This window comes from Cavia porcellus, unplaced genomic scaffold (assembly GCF_034190915.1).
Source record: "Cavia porcellus strain 051 isolate PalLab524CR breed Dunkin Hartley unplaced genomic scaffold, mCavPor4.1 scaffold_25, whole genome shotgun sequence".
Lineage (NCBI taxonomy): Eukaryota > Metazoa > Chordata > Mammalia > Rodentia > Caviidae > Cavia > Cavia porcellus.
In genome coordinates, this window is record NW_026947508.1 from 54,009,014 (window position 1) to 54,028,440 (window position 19,427).

General features: G+C 39.6%; 1 protein-coding gene across 14 annotated transcripts in view; it reads left to right on the plus strand.

Moving 5' to 3' along the window:
• The window catches only part of Fggy (FGGY carbohydrate kinase domain containing), a 511,054-nt gene that overhangs the window by 233,408 nt on the left and 258,219 nt on the right, over window positions 1-19,427 (plus strand). For all 14 annotated transcript variants that reach the window (XM_063236600.1, XM_013146222.3, XM_003464041.5 and 11 more), the window contains one exon: window positions 2,411-2,539. In XM_063236600.1, the coding sequence (XP_063092670.1) occupies window positions 2,411-2,539 (129 nt within the window). The remainder of the gene's footprint in view (window positions 1-2,410; window positions 2,540-19,427) is intronic.

Sequence of the window (19,427 nt, forward strand, 5' to 3'; positions counted from 1 at the left end):
GCCTTGTCCACTATTAGGTCTGTCAGTTGGTCTGCACCTCTGCTGCTCTGTGCCAAGAGGAAACGAAGTACCAAGTGGCTTTGAAGTTGGTAGGTGGTCACAACCAGGGCAAGGAACTCATGGCTGTGGAGTTGGTGTAAGGCAGTTGTCATGTCGGGATGGGTTCTCTCTGCATGGTACATGGAAGCTGGTTCTGTCCATGAGGTACAACTTTGGATGTCATTGGAAGAGGAGTGCAAAGTTTGTCTGTAATTCTTACATTGTGTTATTTGGGACATACATTTTCTGTTTATAAACCTCAACTGCCAAAATTCAGTTGTAAAATTGGGAATGTATATTTACTGCTTTCTCCTGCAGAGAAGGTTACTACGAAAATGAAGTAAAAAGGTGCATGTAGTGTCCTCAACATAGTCAGTGAAATAGAAGTGCCCACCGTTGGAATGATGTGTATTTTTTTGTCCTTGATATGATGGCATAATTAAGTTATTTCCCAGAACCAAATTATGCAGAACCAAAGACATACTTTATTCCAAATTTTTTTCAGGGGAAGGGGTGACTAGGGACTCATGACCTCACACTTGCCAGCCAGGCGCTTATGCCACTGAGCTAAATCCCCAGCTCCTCCAAATTTCTACTACCCTAAACATTCAACACAATGAGAAATTGTCTTCCTTCTGCCTCTGTTGGAGTAGCATAACCTTGTCCTCAAGCCCAAGCCGGTCTTATCGCTATGCCTTAGGTGCCATATATGTGGCTTTAAGTTTTCCAGTAAAAGTTAAAGAAAAAACATAGATGGAGTAAATTTTAATATTTTATTTAATTTAATATGTCCAAATATCATTTATACATTTTTGAGACTCAGTCTTTGGCATGTGGTATGTAATTTCTACTGGATGTATCAATTTAGACACTAGATTTTCATTGAGTTACATAAATTATTGTTGAAAAGATAGATTCACCCCAAGCATACTTAAAGTTTTCAGTTACTGAACTCAGTGTTAGTTTTTTTTTTAATTTAAAAGGGAACTGAAATCAAAGAAAGTGAGAAATCTAGCTCCTCATTGTTCTAGCCATATTTTATGTGTCTAATTCTGTATCCAGTGGATAGTAATTGGACAAGAAAGATCAGAAGCCATCGCAGTAGTTTCTGACTTTGTCTTAATTCTCTTATTTCTGAGATAAAATACCCAACAACCACAAGTTAAAGGGACAAATGTTTATTATAGTTCACAGTGTATAGAGATGTCAATCCATAGTTGGCTGGCTGCAAGGCATTATGCAGAGAGATATGACAGATAAGAAATAATCCATGGCAGGGCAGACAGGAAGTAGCAAAAGCTACTGAGCCTCCTTTTCACTTTCTATTCCATCCAGGTTATAATCCTGTTGGTTGGTGCTAAATTCTAGAATCCTAGAATTTGGGGCCTCAAAAGATTTTTATATATATAGTCTCCCAAAAAATGTATACACATTTCAAGAAAAGCATATATAAATATTTTAATATTAAATTTATTGAGGCATCATGACAGAAATATAAGTTACCTTTGACCTCTATAATTACCAGAGGGGCTCCAAGTGGTGACCATTAGTTTCCAGACATTTATTATTTTTCTTCTCCTGAAACATGTATACATTTTTTAGCCAACTCTACATATTTGTACATGTGCACATATGTGTTTATGTACATGGGTCAGTGCAGTGCAGAAATACTTATTCTGGAATTCTTTGGTGGTGGGAGAGCGTTCCAACTTGTTTAGACACTGTCTTTATTTTGTCTTCCTAAGTTAGGAGCAAGCACTGTCGCTTACAGCCCTCTGGCATTCACAGCAAGATAGTCAAGAAATTATTAACTGAAGGCTGAGTACTGTAAGAATTCAAGGTCACCTCAAATGTCAGGGTTAGTACATTGCACACTTCTAAAGAGGTTCAGTCAAGTTGTACTCTATAGTTGTGCAAGTAGCAGCCCTGTAAAGTTCACCAGGTTAGTTTGGACTTTGTTTTGGTTTTTTTGACAAAATACTTCCCTTACATCCTTATCATTTGCTAGGAAGCAACATTATACAAGCAAATTTCTCAGATTCTTGTGGAGTTTATGTTCCCCTGGTCTTTGAGTAGCTACTGAATTTATGCTCCTTTAGCATAAATTTTAATTTTCCTTTGGTTTGAGCAGTACCTCAGAGCTTCAGCTTTGTAGAGCACCTCCAGACATGACCACACATATCAAGTATACACAGCGTGGTCACCAAATGAGCAAAGTGCCTCTTCATGGCCAGATGGTTTCTATGTTTGTGAAGTTCAGGGGAAAAGCAGCAGCAAAGCAGGAGGGAGCAAAGAAGTTCTCATAAGGAATCCTTTGTCCATTTTTCTTTTCCAAACTGATGGGTGTTTGTTTTCACTCCTGTCTACCCAGGAAACCAAGTGCTGCCTCCTGGAGCTTCTCTGGGAAGTGGGCTCACACCAGAAGCAGCAAAAGAGCTCGGCCTTCCCGTCGGCATTGCAGTGGCGGCCTCGCTCATCGATGCCCACGCAGGAGGATTAGGTAATCTCTTTCCCTTGTCAGTAGAATGTTCTTCAAAACATGCGACACTCATTATGTGACAGTAAAACTGAGACCAAGAACCATTGACTCAAGGTGTAGTAATGCAAAGCCTTTTACAGTTAGGCATTGGGTAAAATTATATAATTTTTTTTTATCAAATATAAAATTTAGGGACATGGGAGTGGGACATCGCCACTGTAGCTACCTTCTTGGGAGCGGGTAAGCAGTCTGGCGCGGCTCCAGCACACAAGAGCTGGAGGCTGGGGACCTGGGAGCGAGCTGGTGGCAGGCCAAACATCCCCCAAACCAAATAATAATAATATATAAAGATACTACTGCATTTTCATACATAATATTTCTCTACATATAATAATATAAAAAGTGATCCAAGGAAATGCCTGCTTTTTTTCTTTTGTTTCCTAAAAATTTTAAAAACATGTGCATTTCCAACTAGCATGTATGATGGCACTGTACTCATTTTTTCTAATGGTAACATAAAATTCTTATAAGTATAATAGATACTTGTTTATTTAGTGGGTACTTGGGTTTGAATACTGCGCTTCTGTGCTGAGCTACATCCTCAGCCCTTTTGAAAAATTTTACTGCAAGACAAGATCTCATTAAGTCACTGAGTTGCCTAGGCTTGGACTCAGATTTATAACTCTTCTGCCTCAGCCCCCTAGAGTTCTGGGATTGCAGGCATACACATGCCACCACAACTGGCTAGATTTAGTTTTATAGTATTTATTTTTATAGTATAGGTTTTTGTCTTATATCTAGTTAGTTGATTGTAGTCTTGATTTTTTTTCCTCCTATGTAATTCTCAAATCTGACACTATTGCATTCATTTATTCATCTTTCAAATACTAATTAAGCATTTATCGCACCCAGCCATGCTGCTAAAAGACAGTGAACCAGGAACTGGGGAGATAGCTCAGCGGCAAAGAACCTGGTTACTATTTCTGAGTTCCTGAGGTTGATCCCCAGAACTGCAAATAATTAGTGTATACCTAAAATTTCTTCCCAAAGTTTAGTAGGGAACCACACACCGTGGCAAACAATCCAGTCCCTTCCTCCCATTACAGTGTTGATTTTTCTTCTTCCTTTCTTTTTTTCCTATTCTTTTTTCATTTCTTTTTCCTCTTTTGGCTATCATGATTCTCATATATGTCACTTCTCTATAACTGTGTCTTTCCCCAGCCTTTCTAACAGTGCTTATTTTAAACTGTGGGTCATAATTCATGAAGTGAATTTAGTGAGACATAGGTATGGGATTTTCAGAGTAGACTGGGATGGAGTAGAACAGTGTACAACTCATAAAGTACAACTCACATAGTAAAGGTTAATGCTGCACAACACTTTCATTCTGTGTATAAGTGCCTATGTGTCTTGCTATGGATCAGAATCAGAAACTTTGCTGGTATGGTGTTATACATCTGTAGTCCAGCTACTCGGTAGGCTGAAGCAGGAAGATCACTTGAACCCAGAAGTTTGGCTCTAGCCTAAGCAACATAACAAGACCCCATTGCTTAAAAATAAAAACTTTGAAGGAGAACTAGTTCACATTTTATCTTCCAGCTGAGAGTTGTCTTTCCAGCACAGACACAAACTGTACCCCTGTTCATAGTTTACACCATTTGTACCTCTATGTCTTGGCATGTGTGTTCTCTGTCCTTAAAGACTTAATCCACTTTGTGCTGCTATAGCAAGATAGCTATGACCAGCCAGCTTATGAAGAACAGAGTGTTCACAGTGCTGGAGCGCGACAAATTCCAGGATAAGGGGTCCACATCTAGCCAGGGCCTTGCTGTATCATCGCACAGCAGGAGAGGAGCAAGAGAGTGCTCCTGCACACAGATGAAGGGCTGATTCATCCTGTGTGAGGAGCCTATTGCACAGACAGTGAACTCATGTCCACAGAATGAAACACTTCTTAAGGGCTCAGTCCTTCAACACTGTCACAATACATGGCCCTAGTGGGGCATATTCACACCTTAGCTGCCCTGAACTTTTCTGGCTGAATTTTTTTTCCTGTAATGTCCACGTAAATGTTCTGCCACTAAGTTTATGCCTCTCAGTTTCATGCCTCTAATTTAAAGGCCTATCAGGTGTTTTCTCTTTTACATGGCCTTCCTTAGAACACTCAGACTTATTTAGAAATCTTCTAAATTATGCTTCTTTTACCACTTTTACTTATTTGAAGAAGTGCTCACACTGTTATAATGTTTCATCTGTGTGCTTATCTTTTCTTCTTGGACAAGGAAGTTCCATTTTTCATCTTGTATCCCTCATGTTGAACCTGTGTCTTGTTTTAATAGATGCTTTCTAAGTTTATTAAATTTAATCTCATTAAGGCAAGAATAAGACCTTAGCCTTAGAGTGAAGATGAACCTGTTTCCATGAGTGGCAGATTTTAAACAGTGTCTTGTCCTACTATTGAGTGTATGGACTTGCAGAAATAGTGTGGCCCTCATCAGTCTGTGAGCACATCTGTCCTGTTCATCTCTCAGACCTCAGTCTTGTTCCTTGTGCCTGAGACAGTGAATGGCCAACACCACCCACAGGTGGTTGAGATGTAGGCAGTGTAGTTCTGGCTACAAGCAAGGGTATTCCCTTGAAGCACTTCGAAGCGTGTGCTTTTAGTGGTAGTGTCATGATTTGTGTTTTAGTATAAGCATAGAAAGAACCTGAACCCTTAAATGGATGTGTCCCTCGTGTTCCTGACATTCCAGATCACATGGGAGGCCAGGAAAGCCTTTCAGGCTTGCTTTTGAAACTGTCCCTGAAGTGACAGTCTCAGTTCACCTCCAGCCAGGTGTCAAGAACTCAGTGGGGACCACTGCATGCTGAAAGGCAGGCAGAGGGCTGCTGCCAGGGACTGTCCTGTACTATCAAAATAAATACTATAAAACTAAGTCTAGCCAGTTGTGGTGGCATGTGTATGTGTCTCTTGCTGAAATCAAGCTGTACCACACTGCTGGCCTCCTTTCTGTACTTCCCACATGCCTCTTTTCTTTGATCACCCATTTGCCTGTTTGGGGAGGTCATCTCTCCCTTCCCCATGTAGGCAGTCCTGCTCATCTATTAACATTTTCCACTATGGGAGTCCTCAAATTTAATTCTACTCAGAGAAGAATGAATCCCTCCAAACTCTGTGTTTCTGCAACACTACGTCCCTATTTCACCATCATATTGTATTCTCTTTGGTTTGCTCATCGTTCAGCATGGAACCCACCTGCTCAGTTCCTCAGTACCTCAGTGAATTCATTAATAATTAAGATAACTGCAAGAACTTTGAGCACTCAAAAATAAGGATTGCTAAATCCGAGTGAAGGAGTCTTTGAAAAATGCAGATTCCTGGGCAGACCTTGTGAAGGTTCTGTGTCCTAAAGTCCGAGTTGAGGCCTGGTGTGCAGAGGAGATGGAATAAGGGAATGACGTGGCACCAAGAATACAAGGGTCAGAAGCAGTAGTGACACACAGCTGTCAAGGAGGCAGTCTAGCCAGAGCAGAACTATGCTGTGGAGGAGCCACCCCAGATCTGGCCAGGACCTGGGGCAGGAGGCAGCTTTCTGAGAGGAGAAGGTGGGTTAGACAGGCGGAGGGTCCACAAGGGATAGAGGGAATTCGAAGTGTAGATCAAGTGGTGCTTGGCAGTCTGGAAGGAAAAAACCCTGCCAGTCCCTGAACATGTACCACAAAGATAACTCAGAGTTTCTGGGTGTGAGTTGTAAGAAGGAGAAATTTGGTAATGTGATTTCAAGTTGATTGTCTTAAGGTAAGATTTCTTTAATAAAAATTTCTTCTGTTTGGGACCTGGCAGTGATGGGCAAGGCACCCCTTCCATGGCAGAGGGGCAGAGGAGATGAGGAGAAGGGCAACTTGGCGTCCCTGTCCTCAGGTTCTGGGCTTTCTTAAAGTACATTTCTTCTCTAGGCTGTGGAGGACTGGTCGGAGTGGAGTCACTTGTCTTCTAGCCTTGGACAGAGCTAGGAGCAACCCAGGATCTTGGGCTGCTGCCAGCTCTCCTGTCTCATGCTCTTTAACTTCTACACAAAACAGTGTGTACAGCTGTTAGCCTAACGAGAAATCACAGCTTGATACACTCTTGTTTAGATAATGAGTAATTATTAGATTTCAGAATTAAAAGGTTGTGTAAAGATTTTTTCCAACAAATTCCTAGTTCACAGACAAGAAAGCTGAGACCCAGTCAGATGTTTCACCAACAAATTGAACTGAGTTCAATTTAAACTCCACACCTCCTAATTCATCAGCTGGGGCCCTGCCCACTCTGTGCAACACCACCTCTGAATCAGGAAGAGAGAATTATTGTGGGTATGTTATTCTTTTCCATACCTTAGAGCCCATTTCATGGTTATAGTGAGTATCACAGATAGCTAGTAAGTCAGCAAGTAAGCAAGTAAATAAATAAATAAATAAATAAATAAATAGTTTTCTAGGCAACCCATGAATGAGTCCCTGTTTTGTAACCACAATCAATAGTCTGCTGCAAAGAGTCTCCATAAAGCTATTATTGTCTCACTAGTGTAAGAGACTGAAAGAGTGAATAATCCAAAAGTTAAAATAGATACAGTGAAAGGGAAAGAAACTGCTCACAGGGAAATTATATTGTTTGATTAATCTTGCAAGCCGATATGTGTTAACTTGAGCAACTATTTTGAAGATAACAATATGCAATATAACAACCACAGTTAAATTCCTTCATCTTGTTTTGAAATTTTATTTTGCTTTTGGTTTTTTGTTATTGTTGTCACTTTGCTTTTATTGTTGCTTTTGGATTGTTTGCTTCTTGATTTTTCTCTTTTATATCTTTAAAATAAAAATATGCATCACAATAAATAAACACACCTAGGAATCAAGTTCCTCCAAGAGCTGAAAGCAGTTATTTTTATTTCACTTACACTTATTGAACACATACTCTTCGCCAAGTATTTTGCTAGGTACATTTGTAGTCTGTATTGTCGACTCATAACCATGCTGTGACTACCATTGTTTTGTGTTTAATATTTGGAGAAATTACAGTTTGATAACTTGCCCATGGTAGCATTATTAAATTATAAATTTGGTTGCTAGGTCTAAGCCCGGATGACTCTGGGCCTCTGACTTTTCTCTGACCTGGCCTGGCTAGTGTATACCTACATAGAAGGCCCTTGAGTAAAAACTGGCCTGACATACAAACAACATGCATTATGGCCACTTTTAGTTTTAACTTACAACCAAAGTCTTGAGCTGTGATTGGAATGCTGGCCACTTGTGCTTCTAGGTGGTCTCAAATATAGACTTAACCCCTAAAGAATTCTAGAAGAAAAATTACAACATCCTTTCCTCTGCAGGGTTAATAGAGAAATCCTGGGCACTGTCTCTGTAAGGACACTGAGATCTGCCTGTATACAAGAGAGAGACTTCGAAGGCTGTGTAGACCCTGAACCTTAAGTTGACTACCTGAGCTGCAACCAGCCCTTGGGAACGAATTGAGTTCACAAGTCAAGGGCCCACTGTGCCTGTAACAGAAGATAATACTTCTACTTAACATTCTTCTAGGTGTGTTTCTATATCCATTTTATAAGGCCCAGAATAGGGAGGTGATTTTGATAAAGAATATTCAAAGCAGTACAAGAATCTGAGTTCTAACAGTTGGTGAGTAAGGGCAGATTTTTAGAGCAAACTAGGGGATTTCATAGCTATTTCTGCCTGTGTGTGTTAATGATGTGAATGTTGACATTAATTTTGCTGATTAATATTGTTAATTGCTCAGTGCATACCGTAATTTCATTTGTGAAATGACTTGCCATTTTGAAGCCACTACCCCAGAAACAAGGAAGGTACATTTATCTCCCCTTAATGATTGAGAAAACTGGCATTGCAGGAAGTGAGGGGATTTGCCTAGGTTATAACCTAGGACTAGAAGGGATTGAGACCAAGATTATGCCCCTGCCCTGTCTTCATATCTACCTTGGTGCGACCTTTGCAACAAACTAAGTAATCTGCTTAGCACATGAAACAGAGTGTTTGGACCCACTGCAAGTTCCTGTGCTCAGAGACCTTGATTGTAGCCACATCTCTGACATCTGCTCCAAAACCTTATGTAGTTTTCAGGGGAAATTTTGACCAGCATGTTCTATTTAATCTCTCCTATATTCCTATGTGGCTAGGACATGAGTTGCTATTTTCTTTTCCTGAGCTTGGGAACAAAAACAGAAAATACACAGTAGCCCAGCTCACTCCTGGGTTCTGACACTGCCAACAACTGTTAGAAGTACCTCCTGTTCTCAGTTTGAAAGATAAAATACTCCCGGGAAAGCATCTGTTTGGGTGCTGAGTCTGAGGTTGCTCTTGCGTCACTGGCTATAAGAATGGGATCAGGGCCAGTATTTTCCATGGCACAGGCTCTACACGACACTTGGTGCTTCCTGTCCATGTACTATCCCACAGCGTGGTGTTTGCTTTGGGCCAGGCCAGCCAGCAGCTGGTGGTGGGAAAGTGCACATCTCCAGTGACTGTCCTGCAGCAGCAGCTTTCATCTGAGCTACTGGTGGCTCCCCTAGTGCCTGCCTATGGACCTGCTTCATTTCCTTGTTTCAAGTTTTACCTTAACAATACATTCATACAAGTAACTTTAAAGAGCAAAGAAAAATACTGTCTTTAAAATTTTTCCATCCTGAGCATGTTAAGGATCTCCTCAGTTCCTTCTGTAACTCATGTCTGGAGAAGCTAAGAAGGAAGTGTTGGCACGCAGCAGTTGTAGCATGCCACAGCACCTCCTCCACCCCACCTTTCCATAATTCTGGTTCTTACCTGTGCTCTCTACTATGACTCTGATTTAGAATTTGGCTCTCTGAAGGAAGTGGAAGTTTGAGATTTTGAGGTAACAGTACAGTAGTTAAGAACACATAGCTGACTTGAAAACTGGTTGCACAGATGTGGAGTCCCCAACACCCCATGCCTAGTTTTCCTTGAAATAGGAGTGGGTAGACTTACCTCATAGACCGAGAGAGAAGACCTGTAAAGCACTTAAAACAGTGCCTAGCAATGGTATCTATGTGTGTTTACCTGTGCTTAATGTGATTTCGACTGATCTACTGTGTAAGTGATGGCAAAGGGCAAAAGAAATGCACAGATATATTCCTTCATTAATGAAAATGTCATATTCTCTTTCTGTGTGTCAGGCATTGTCACATTGTATTAGATACAGTGAGAAACAAAGCCAAGTTCCTAGTCTCACAGAGCTTCTGTCCCTCTCTGAAGTTTATAAATTCCCATACAGACATATACATTGACCTGTACTATGAGTATGTGCATAAATGTATATATGCATGTGTTTACACATGCACATTTATATTGGTGTATTGATACATGTGTTTGTGTATGTGTGTATGTGGTATTAAAGATGCATGTGTTCTTATATCATTACCTATGCTTGTATAAGTGATGCACATGTGCATATATTGTGTTCACAAACTTATGACTGAATTAATCCCTGATATGTGTGTTTATATGAGTTATATGTATGCTTGTCTAATGTTTATATATATATATTTAAGATATTTATGTACATGTATTTTGCATGAATGTATGATATGTATAGATATCGCTGCTTATACACATGTGTATATTTACAGTCATGCACTGCATGCCAGTGTCTTAGACTACAACCCAGTGCATATGGGACAGTGATCTCTTAAAATATTACCTAGTGATATCGTAACTATTTCTGTCTATGTAAGTACACCTGTGATGTTCACACAATGATGCAGTTGCTTAGTGTCTTGGTTACTTTTCTTTTGTTGCTGAGAAAAAATACTTGACGCCCAAATGAAGGAAGGAAAGATCTTTTTAGCTTCAGTTTTTGAGATCTCAGTCCAGCTGGCTCCAAGGCAGGCTGGTGTGGCTGAGGGGCAATGATTCATGACTTCTATGAGATAACAAAGGTGGCAAGAGTATAAAGGGCAAAAGTGCAGAGCATGCCTCCTTCCTTCCCTTATATTTTATGCTGACCACCACCTGTGGGTTGGTGCAGCACTACACCCCTAATCACAGTGCTAGACAATGAACCAACCACAAAGATAGACTTAGCTGCCTTTGGAAGGCCCATCCACCATTACCACATGAGGCTCTTACAGACAACAGACTTTTGTCTAAAGCATATAAAGAATTAAAAAACTCAGACCCTCAAAATTCAAAGATCCAATCCAAAAATGGGCATCTGAGATGAATACATACTTCTCAGATGAAGAAATACAAATGGCAAATAAATACATCAAAAAAGGTTCATCATCATGACTCATTAGAGAAATTAAAATTAAAACCACACTGAGATTCCATCTCACTCCTCAAAGAATGGCCAGGATCAAGAAAACCAACAAAAAATGCTGGAGAGACTGTGGGGAAAAAGGAACTCTCCTGCACTGTTGGTGCGAGTGTAGACTGGTATAACCATTGTGGAGGTCAGTCTGGAGATTTCTCAAAAAGCTGGGATTGGAAGTCCCATTTGTTCTAGCTGTTCTACTTCTAGGCATATTCCCAGAAGAACTGAAAGCATCATACCACAGTGATATATGCGCACCTATGTTTATTGCAGCACAATTTGTAATCACCAGATCTTGGAAACAACCCAAGTATCCATCAACTGAGGAATGGATAAAAAAATTGTGGTATTTTTATACAATGGAGTACTACTCAGCTATAAAGAAGGATCACATTGAGATATTTATAAAATGGGTGCAGCTTGAGACCATACTCATAAGTCAAATAAATCAAACTCAGATGTGTGAATACCGAATAGTTTCCCTAGTGTAGGAAATGATTCAAATATATAAAAGTATGTGATAATCATGCATGCATTTCTTAATGTTTCCATCTTCACTTTTTTGGTGATAATGACAAATTGTCCCACATGACTTCTGACTGGTCCCATTTTAGTTATAAATTACTCTTTTTTTTTTTTTTTTACTTTTTTTTTGTTTTATTTAAGGAGAAAAGAAAAAAAAAGCAGGGAAAGGGTACAGGTTATACAGATTTACAGAAAAAAAATGAACAGTAGGAAATCACTAGTTAATGGATTACATATTGTCATCTTAGAAATAATTGTTCAAGTCACAAAATTAAAGCTTGTAAAGTGGACATTCCATCAATGATACTGCAAACAGTTCTGTTCATTGATCCAATAAAACTCTGTGATATCATTTTCTATCTTATACACTTAAATATACATGCAGTTATATAGTTTGGAGCACTTTCTTTTCCTCTCTTTTGTACCATGACTATTACACATTTTGGGTTTCATTGCTCCCACGGTTCTTATTACTTTTTTGGAAGAGAGTAAAACCAAATGTGATATAACAGAACATAATCGGTCAAGTCAAAAGGGTGGACATAATAGATAATGTAAAAACATAATACAAGGTGATCAACAATGGTTACCATAATGCCTCCTGCTATCTCTAATAGAATTGCCTATATCGTTAGTTATAATACAATTGAACAAAACAGTAAAGAAAAAACCGACAAAACCAAAACATTGGAGACATTGTAGGTCTTCAAAAGTAGATAAAAGTCAACGAGAATGGGCGTCATAATGAATCTCATTATCTTCACAGCTGATGCCTAAACTTTCGAACTTGATACTATCCAGCAAAACAGAATAGGGGAACATCAGTTAAAAACCAGATGGTGAGAGTAATACAGGGCTTTAAATCAAGGTAATGAAAAGTCAAAGTGTGTTACTATAATATATCCTGCTATTTTTTTCCTTTAATTAAAAGGATAAAGATAAAAAAGTAAATAATGGAGTGGAGATTGAGATAAAAGAGGGCATAACAACGAAACAGCGCAGATCAAAACATAACCATTTAAGCAGAATAGTGTTTCACCACCAGATAATCCTAACCTAAAAGTAGTTACCATATTGTCTCTTTCTTTGAAATCCTTGAGTACAACTTTGTATACTGTAGCATTAAGTATATCAAAACAATGTAAAACCATTCAAGAGAATGACAGCATTACAGAGTATTTAGAATTGACTAACAGAAAATGAACAATGGTTTCTGTATAATCTCCTTGTCTTTAAAAGGTTTTTGCTTATACTATCATACATAATAAAATCCAATAAGATACAGCCTATTTAGACCATTGGAGACAGAAGGACAAAAGCTAGATGAGACTTCAAAACAAGATGATACTAAATCAGTATTACCTATTAAGATGTCATTTTCTCCAAAATAGCTGTTCCTATCATCCAATCTTCTCTGTCTCATTTCTGTTGAGCTCTTTTTCTGTCAGTAGCTGTCAGTTTGTCTTCTTCATTTTGTTCTCTGCTCCATTTGTTGTGGCCTCCCCGCCACTATTTCTGGGTTCTTTGTATTTTTCTTTATTTAGAATATCCTGCAATACTTTCTGTAGGGTTGAATTGGTGGTTGCAAATTCCCCCAGTTCCTCTTTATCCTGGAAGCACCTTGTTTTTCCATCAATTTCCATGGACAGTTGTGCAGGATATCTCAATCTTGGCTGGAGATTATTATCTTTCAAAGCTTGAATTATTTCCCCCCACGCTCTTCGTGATTTGATGGTTTGTGCAGAGAAATCTGCTGTAATTCTGATGGGTGTTCCCTTGTAAGTGGTCTGTTTCTTGTCTCTTACAGCTTTTAATATTCTGTTCTTGTATTGAATTTCTGGAATTTTTATTATTATATGCCTGGGTGTTGCTCTGTTTGGGTTGTAGGTAGCTGGGGTCCTGTATGCCTCATACATCTGAGTATCTTTACCTTTTGCTAAATTAGGAAAATTCTCCTGGATTATTTCTGTGAGTAGCTTTTGTAGTTCACTTTTTGTGTCCCTATTTCTTCTTTTATGTTCTTAATCCTTAAGTTATGGCTCCTCTTATCATCTTCTTGTCTTTGTATTATTGCTGTTTGTTTCTTTGTTATTTTTAAGAAGTTTTTCATTTCATTCTCCCATATTACAAGTCTGCCCTCCAGTTCAGATAGTCTGTCCTTAGTTTCTTTCAAGTTGTTATGCCAGTCTTCTATAGACTTCTTAGTATCTTGGTAGTCCCTTTGAACCTGCTTCACGTATTCTATGCTTTCTCTGTTTTCTCCATCAAACAATTCTCCCCTTTTTTTCTGTTCTTCCATTCCACCACCTGTTTTTTCTTGGGTGGTACTTAGCATTTCTCTAACTATTCTGCATACTTCTAGCTTCAGGTCATTGATAACTTCATTCCTGAATTGGTCTATGAGGCTCTCTATATGGTGCCTTATGTGTATTGGTGCGGTGTCTGCTATTGCCTGTTTCTCAGAATTGGGGGCCGAGGAGCCTTTCTTGTTGCTGCCTCTTCCCATGCTGCCTCTTCTTCTCTGTTCCTTATATATATATATGCAAGCTTATATAAGAGGCCCAGCTTCTCTCCCAGTCAGCCACAGCCTGATCGAATTGCGCCAGTTAGGTGTTCCTGCTCACCGCTGCGCACCAGGGAGTTACGGACCAGCCAGCCTACGCGTCTCCCCTCCTGGCCACCATCAGGTTCTGGGATCTGGGTTGGGACAGCCTACCAAGTCCGCCGGCAGCGTCATGCAGGCCAGGCACTTTTCACCAATCCCGCCCGAGAGGGGGATGTGTGGCTGGAGTCGCCACCGCGCCCTGCTCCCACAGGACTGCTCGGGCCCAGAAAGTCCTCCGCTGGAGTCAAACTGTGGTAGAGTGTCAGTTTCTCTCACTCACCTCACCACAAGTCAGTGCACACCTCCCTGCGGTTCACAGATTGCCGTTCTCAGAGCTTCTGCGCGTCTCTCTCCTTGCCGAGTCGCTGTAGAGGCAGCCAGCCGCCGCGCGGCGGGAAACCCAAATCGCGGCTTACAATGGCGCGGGGTCCAGCATCCACACCAAAGCTTTTCTGTTCCTGTTTTAGCACCAGGACTGCATTCCAAGTTGGTTTCTCTTAGCCCAGTTCGTTCCTGAGTCAGCAGAGCATATCTCCACCTGCTTATGTCTCCTTAGTCCGCACCATTCCTGGCTTCTGAGCCGAGTCTTTCCGAGAGCCTCTGGTAGTTGCTGTTATCTGTCCGCCATGTTCTCCCGGAAGTCCATAAATTACTCTTTACTGAAGATTGAGAGCATAAATATATGAACAATTGAAGGGACAACAGAAGAATTACTTCCAAATAAGTTATTTAAATTGAATTTACAATACATATAAACAAAAAATAGAGTGTTTAAAAATCTGACTTCCAAACTTACTTTAGTATTTTTTCAAACTCGAGTATGCCTAGTACCTTAAGGAACTAGTTAAATGGAAATTTCTGCCCCATCCTGAAGCAGCATCATAGCTTCTGTTTGGTGGGTTTAGCTGGAGATTCAATGTCAAAACTGTATCAGTCCCTATATGAGCCTTACAGGATTTGCTAATGGTTCCTTAAAAGATAAGCAGTGGCACAGACTTGTTACTACAGTGAAAAGTTGTCTGTGAGGCTGTGGATGTGGTTCAGTGTAGTATATGCTCAGCCAGAGCAAGAACATAGTGTAGCACAAGCATACACATGTGCACACAACATGTACACACACACACACACACACACACACACGCACACGCACACACGCCCACTGTATATAACCCGCAAACAGGAAAACTGAATCCAGGCTAATGGAAAGACTGCATTGTAAAAACTTGTGTCAGAAGCAGAACAGCAGGTGATGTGATATTCTCTTGCACTAAAACAAGCTATACATTTCCTGCATGTTTGTCTGGAAGTGTTTCAGGTGGACAGCAAACTCTCTGATTGTGCTTATGCTCACCACTCCCTGGATGGTGTCTATGTGTAGATATTGTAAGAATTTATTTAAACTAATTTGAATTCATAGGTTTTTTTTAAAATCAGTCCTAGGGATCGAACTCATGATCATGCACTTGGAAGGCAGGCGCTTATGCCCCTGAGCTAAATCCCCAGCCCATCACCACTCCCACTTAGAGGTTGAGAGGAGACATGCTTTGACTCAGGTGCTGTGCGGAACAGAGAAAAATTGGGGCTTTGTGATACCAGCCCTCTCATCAGCCCTCTCATGCAGCTTCACCCACACCAGCGTTTAGACTGATTAGTGGTAGATAGTTTTATATATTCCAAAGCCTGAAGACTTTGAATAAAATGCTCAGGTCCAGTGGAAGTTAAGGCTCTTACATTTGATTTAATGAGAATTTGTTCGGTGCTAGCCCCATTGTAACAGGTTACAGGCTGAATTTAACCCAGAGAGTTAAAAGTGTGGCAGCCTGTGGCTCAACACTGTGAAGCCTTGCAGGAGGTCTGCCATACCTGTATCACTAACACAAGTACAAACCTTACATATCTTGTGTATCCAAGCCCCTTATAGCTTCAAGTTATGAAGAAAACCCACAAAATTGGATTCAGTGGGAAATGTCCAGGCAATGTGGCTCTGCAAAGGAGCTCACATGCCACTACTTTACTGAGCTGTGTCATTGTTGCCCACTCTAATGTATGTGTCTTCATCATTCTCACCCGGGTGCTTATCAAATCACTAAGTGTAACATACACACAATATCTAGTATTTAAGTATCTAGATACCTGATTACATTATTGTTCTTCTAGTTAGACTGTGAGCTTCTTGTGGGCAGAAGAATCTTACTGTAGTCACCTCCATGAAGACCCCAGAACTTAGCTCAGCACGTAATGAATGAGTTTGCCAACAACATGCTAAGTGCTAGAATGGTTACAATGGCAAATACATTAATAAGAAGAAATAGAAACATGTGGAATGCATTCTTTGACTGAAAAATAGAAGTTATTTCCAGTTGAAACAAATTGCCAAAGAAAAGTATAGATACTAATATTCATGGAGGGTCCTCAGTGTAACAGAAAAGTGCTAGAGAGTCAGCCTTTGTCATCTGCATCCACTCAGGAGTTTGCTTAAGGTCATAACACTAATAGTGAGAACCCTTCACATTAGCTACCATGATCCTTCAGGAAAGTGAGAGGCATGGCCTTTAAACTTATTCTAGGATAGGGGGCTGGGGATTTAGCTCAGCAGCATAAGCACCTGCCTTGCAAGCAGGAGGTCGTGAGTTTGATCCCTGGTACCAATAAAAAAGTTAAAAAAAAGAAAAGTGCAAACTTGTCTAGGATAATACGTAAATTCTCCACCACAGAGGATGGAATGTAGAGTATTCTGGATGGAGAGAATAATATCACTGAAGACACTGAAATGGGGTTGGGAAATGTAAACAAAAGAATTTGGTTGAAATTATGATATGTATAAAGGGATTCCTGCAAGATGCGGTGATAAAGATCAAATAGAGAGCCACTAGGAATCCTTGAGTACTAGATTGAAAAGTTTTCACTTTTCTCTCCCCCTCCACGCATTGAATGTGATCTTAAGAGATTCAGTGTAAGCAAGGCTACTTTATGTGGTCCTAAGTAAACATCCTGAAGAAGAGAAACAATGAAGGTGAAAGGGTTTCCTGATACAGGGTGCACCCAGCAGTGGCCCTTGAAAAGAAAATAGGATTTGAGAACTTTGTAAAAAGCACACTATGAATTAGACAATCATTATTTGAAATTTTAGATGTTCTTTCTATTCTTCAAACTCTTTATATTCACCTGGCTATTACTAAATTATGAAAATGTCTTTCCATTTCTGTTTCAAGTAGATTTTTATCTCATATTTTGCAGAAGAAATGTAATAGTAAGTTGTTAGCCTCAAAGCAAAGTAATTTTTCCATTTGCTAAGCTCAGCCTCTGTTCAGATCTCCTACCTGTGGTAACAGGGTTAGGGAACTCATCCACTTAAACCAGAACTGTGAATTCTGAAGTTATTGAGAAAAAAAAACACCTTCAAAAGCTGACCAGATACTGACCACAAAGGCCACACATGATAGGCAAGTCTGTGGGTCATTCTTAGGCTGTTGTCCAGCACTGTTGACTCAGAATTCTTGGTAAAATGTGCCATAACTTTTTAGTGAAAAGTCATAACTGGCTATAAAAAAATATTGTTTTCTCCTAGCTTCAGTCAACATATCAGTGTAACATATCTCTGCACCATGCTAGATACTGAAGATGTGCATAAGAAAAGATCAATTCCTTACTTCAAAAACAGGAAAGTAAGCTCTAATATGATATGTGACTGACAAATGTATGTACAGAGGACTATGGGAGTTTAAACTTATTTTTCCTGAGCAGATCAATAAGAACCGACCCTCAATCCTGAAGATTTGTATTGGTTTAACACATGAAAAATAGGAATTTATCTGATGAGGAGGAGAGTGAGAAAAGAAAGACAGAGAGGTTGACAGCATGCACTGAGATCCAGAAGCATGAGAACACATGCTTGGTTGCAGGATATTGAATGTTTTAACGGAACTGTAGTATTACATATGTATGTTGAAATGGAACCCTGGGAGACATGTGGGAAGAACAAGTTTTTGAGAGCCTTGAATATAATTTTAAAGAGTTTGTAATTTTTGGTTTTAGAAAGTATCTTTTAATCAGATTTCGGAAGTATCAAGGTTAATCGATGAGTAGACAGCACTGGAAAGAGAGATTGAAGGCCAAGACCAAGGAACTACTAAGGGGGACGCAAGAGGAGGGAAGGACTTAAAAACTTAAACTAAAACATATTGACAAATAATGATGGGCTTACCTAATGCAGGGAACAGAGGCTTATAGATACAGCTGTCTGGTGCAGGAACAAGAACATGGTGTTTACCTGAAATCGATCAGGTAGGCTGCCTCACATCTCAGGACTTTCCATCACCACTTGTGTGGCTACCAGAAGACACCTCCATAAGTCTGACTTTTTCCATAGGTCACAAGATCATGATCAGATGAATGCTTTCCTTCTATCATGTCTCTTTACTATGCCAAAATTGTCCTGCTGTTAACATGTTGTTATTGGGACAAATGTGATAACAGATAGAACATACTTCATTTCTTTATTCATTCAAAATTGATTGGATTTATTTGTTTGTTTCTGACAGATTAGGTTAGCTTCCATCCTCCCAAATCAGAGAAGCTCTAGATAATTAAATGTACATCTAACAAGTGCATCCATATGAAGGCATCAGATAGCCTCTTGGTAAGGACTTAAGGCACCAAGATCAGAAAACAGGCCTAAAAAAAGGCCAGACTCTTGCAGCCTTTTACCCTTGGCATTTGCTGTTGTAAAACTAGCTTTTGAGGGATGAGGAACTAATCACCTATTTGGACAGGCTACGATTGGGAAATAAATGTTAAAGTGAGAGATCATTAAGAAGGAATAGTACTTACCAATAAACACTCCAGGCTTTTAGTTGGGGCCCAGAGGTAAAGGTAAACTAGAAACCCACAGATTTTACAAAGGTTACAACCCAGCTTTGAATCAGTATCTAATTCAGTTCAGTTGATCTGTCCCTCTTTCAGGTAACTTCAATAGGCACAATCATAGCTATACTTAAAAAAGATTATATAGTCAGAAGCCCAAGTTACATCTAAAAGTAAAATATAGTAACTGCATTCAAGAAAAAATAACTTAAGCATACAAAATATGAGAATTCAAAAACCAGACCAAAAAAAAAAAAAAAAAAGACCCACATAAGATCAATCTGGACGTTACAGTATTAGATACAGATGCTAAAATATCCATATAGGCTAATATGGAGAATTCAGCAGAGAGCTAGGAAGTATACAAAAGAAACAGGAATTCTAGAACTGAGAATTCAGTAACTAAGATGAAAACTGGATAGGTGGAATAAAGTTAACAGTAGAAAATTCAACTGAAGAGAACATGAAAAAATTGGAACACAGATCACATAAAAGCTATTATGCTCACCTCATTGTAGTATACAAAAGGATGGAAACTGCTTTCACAAATTCACAGAAGAGTATGAGAT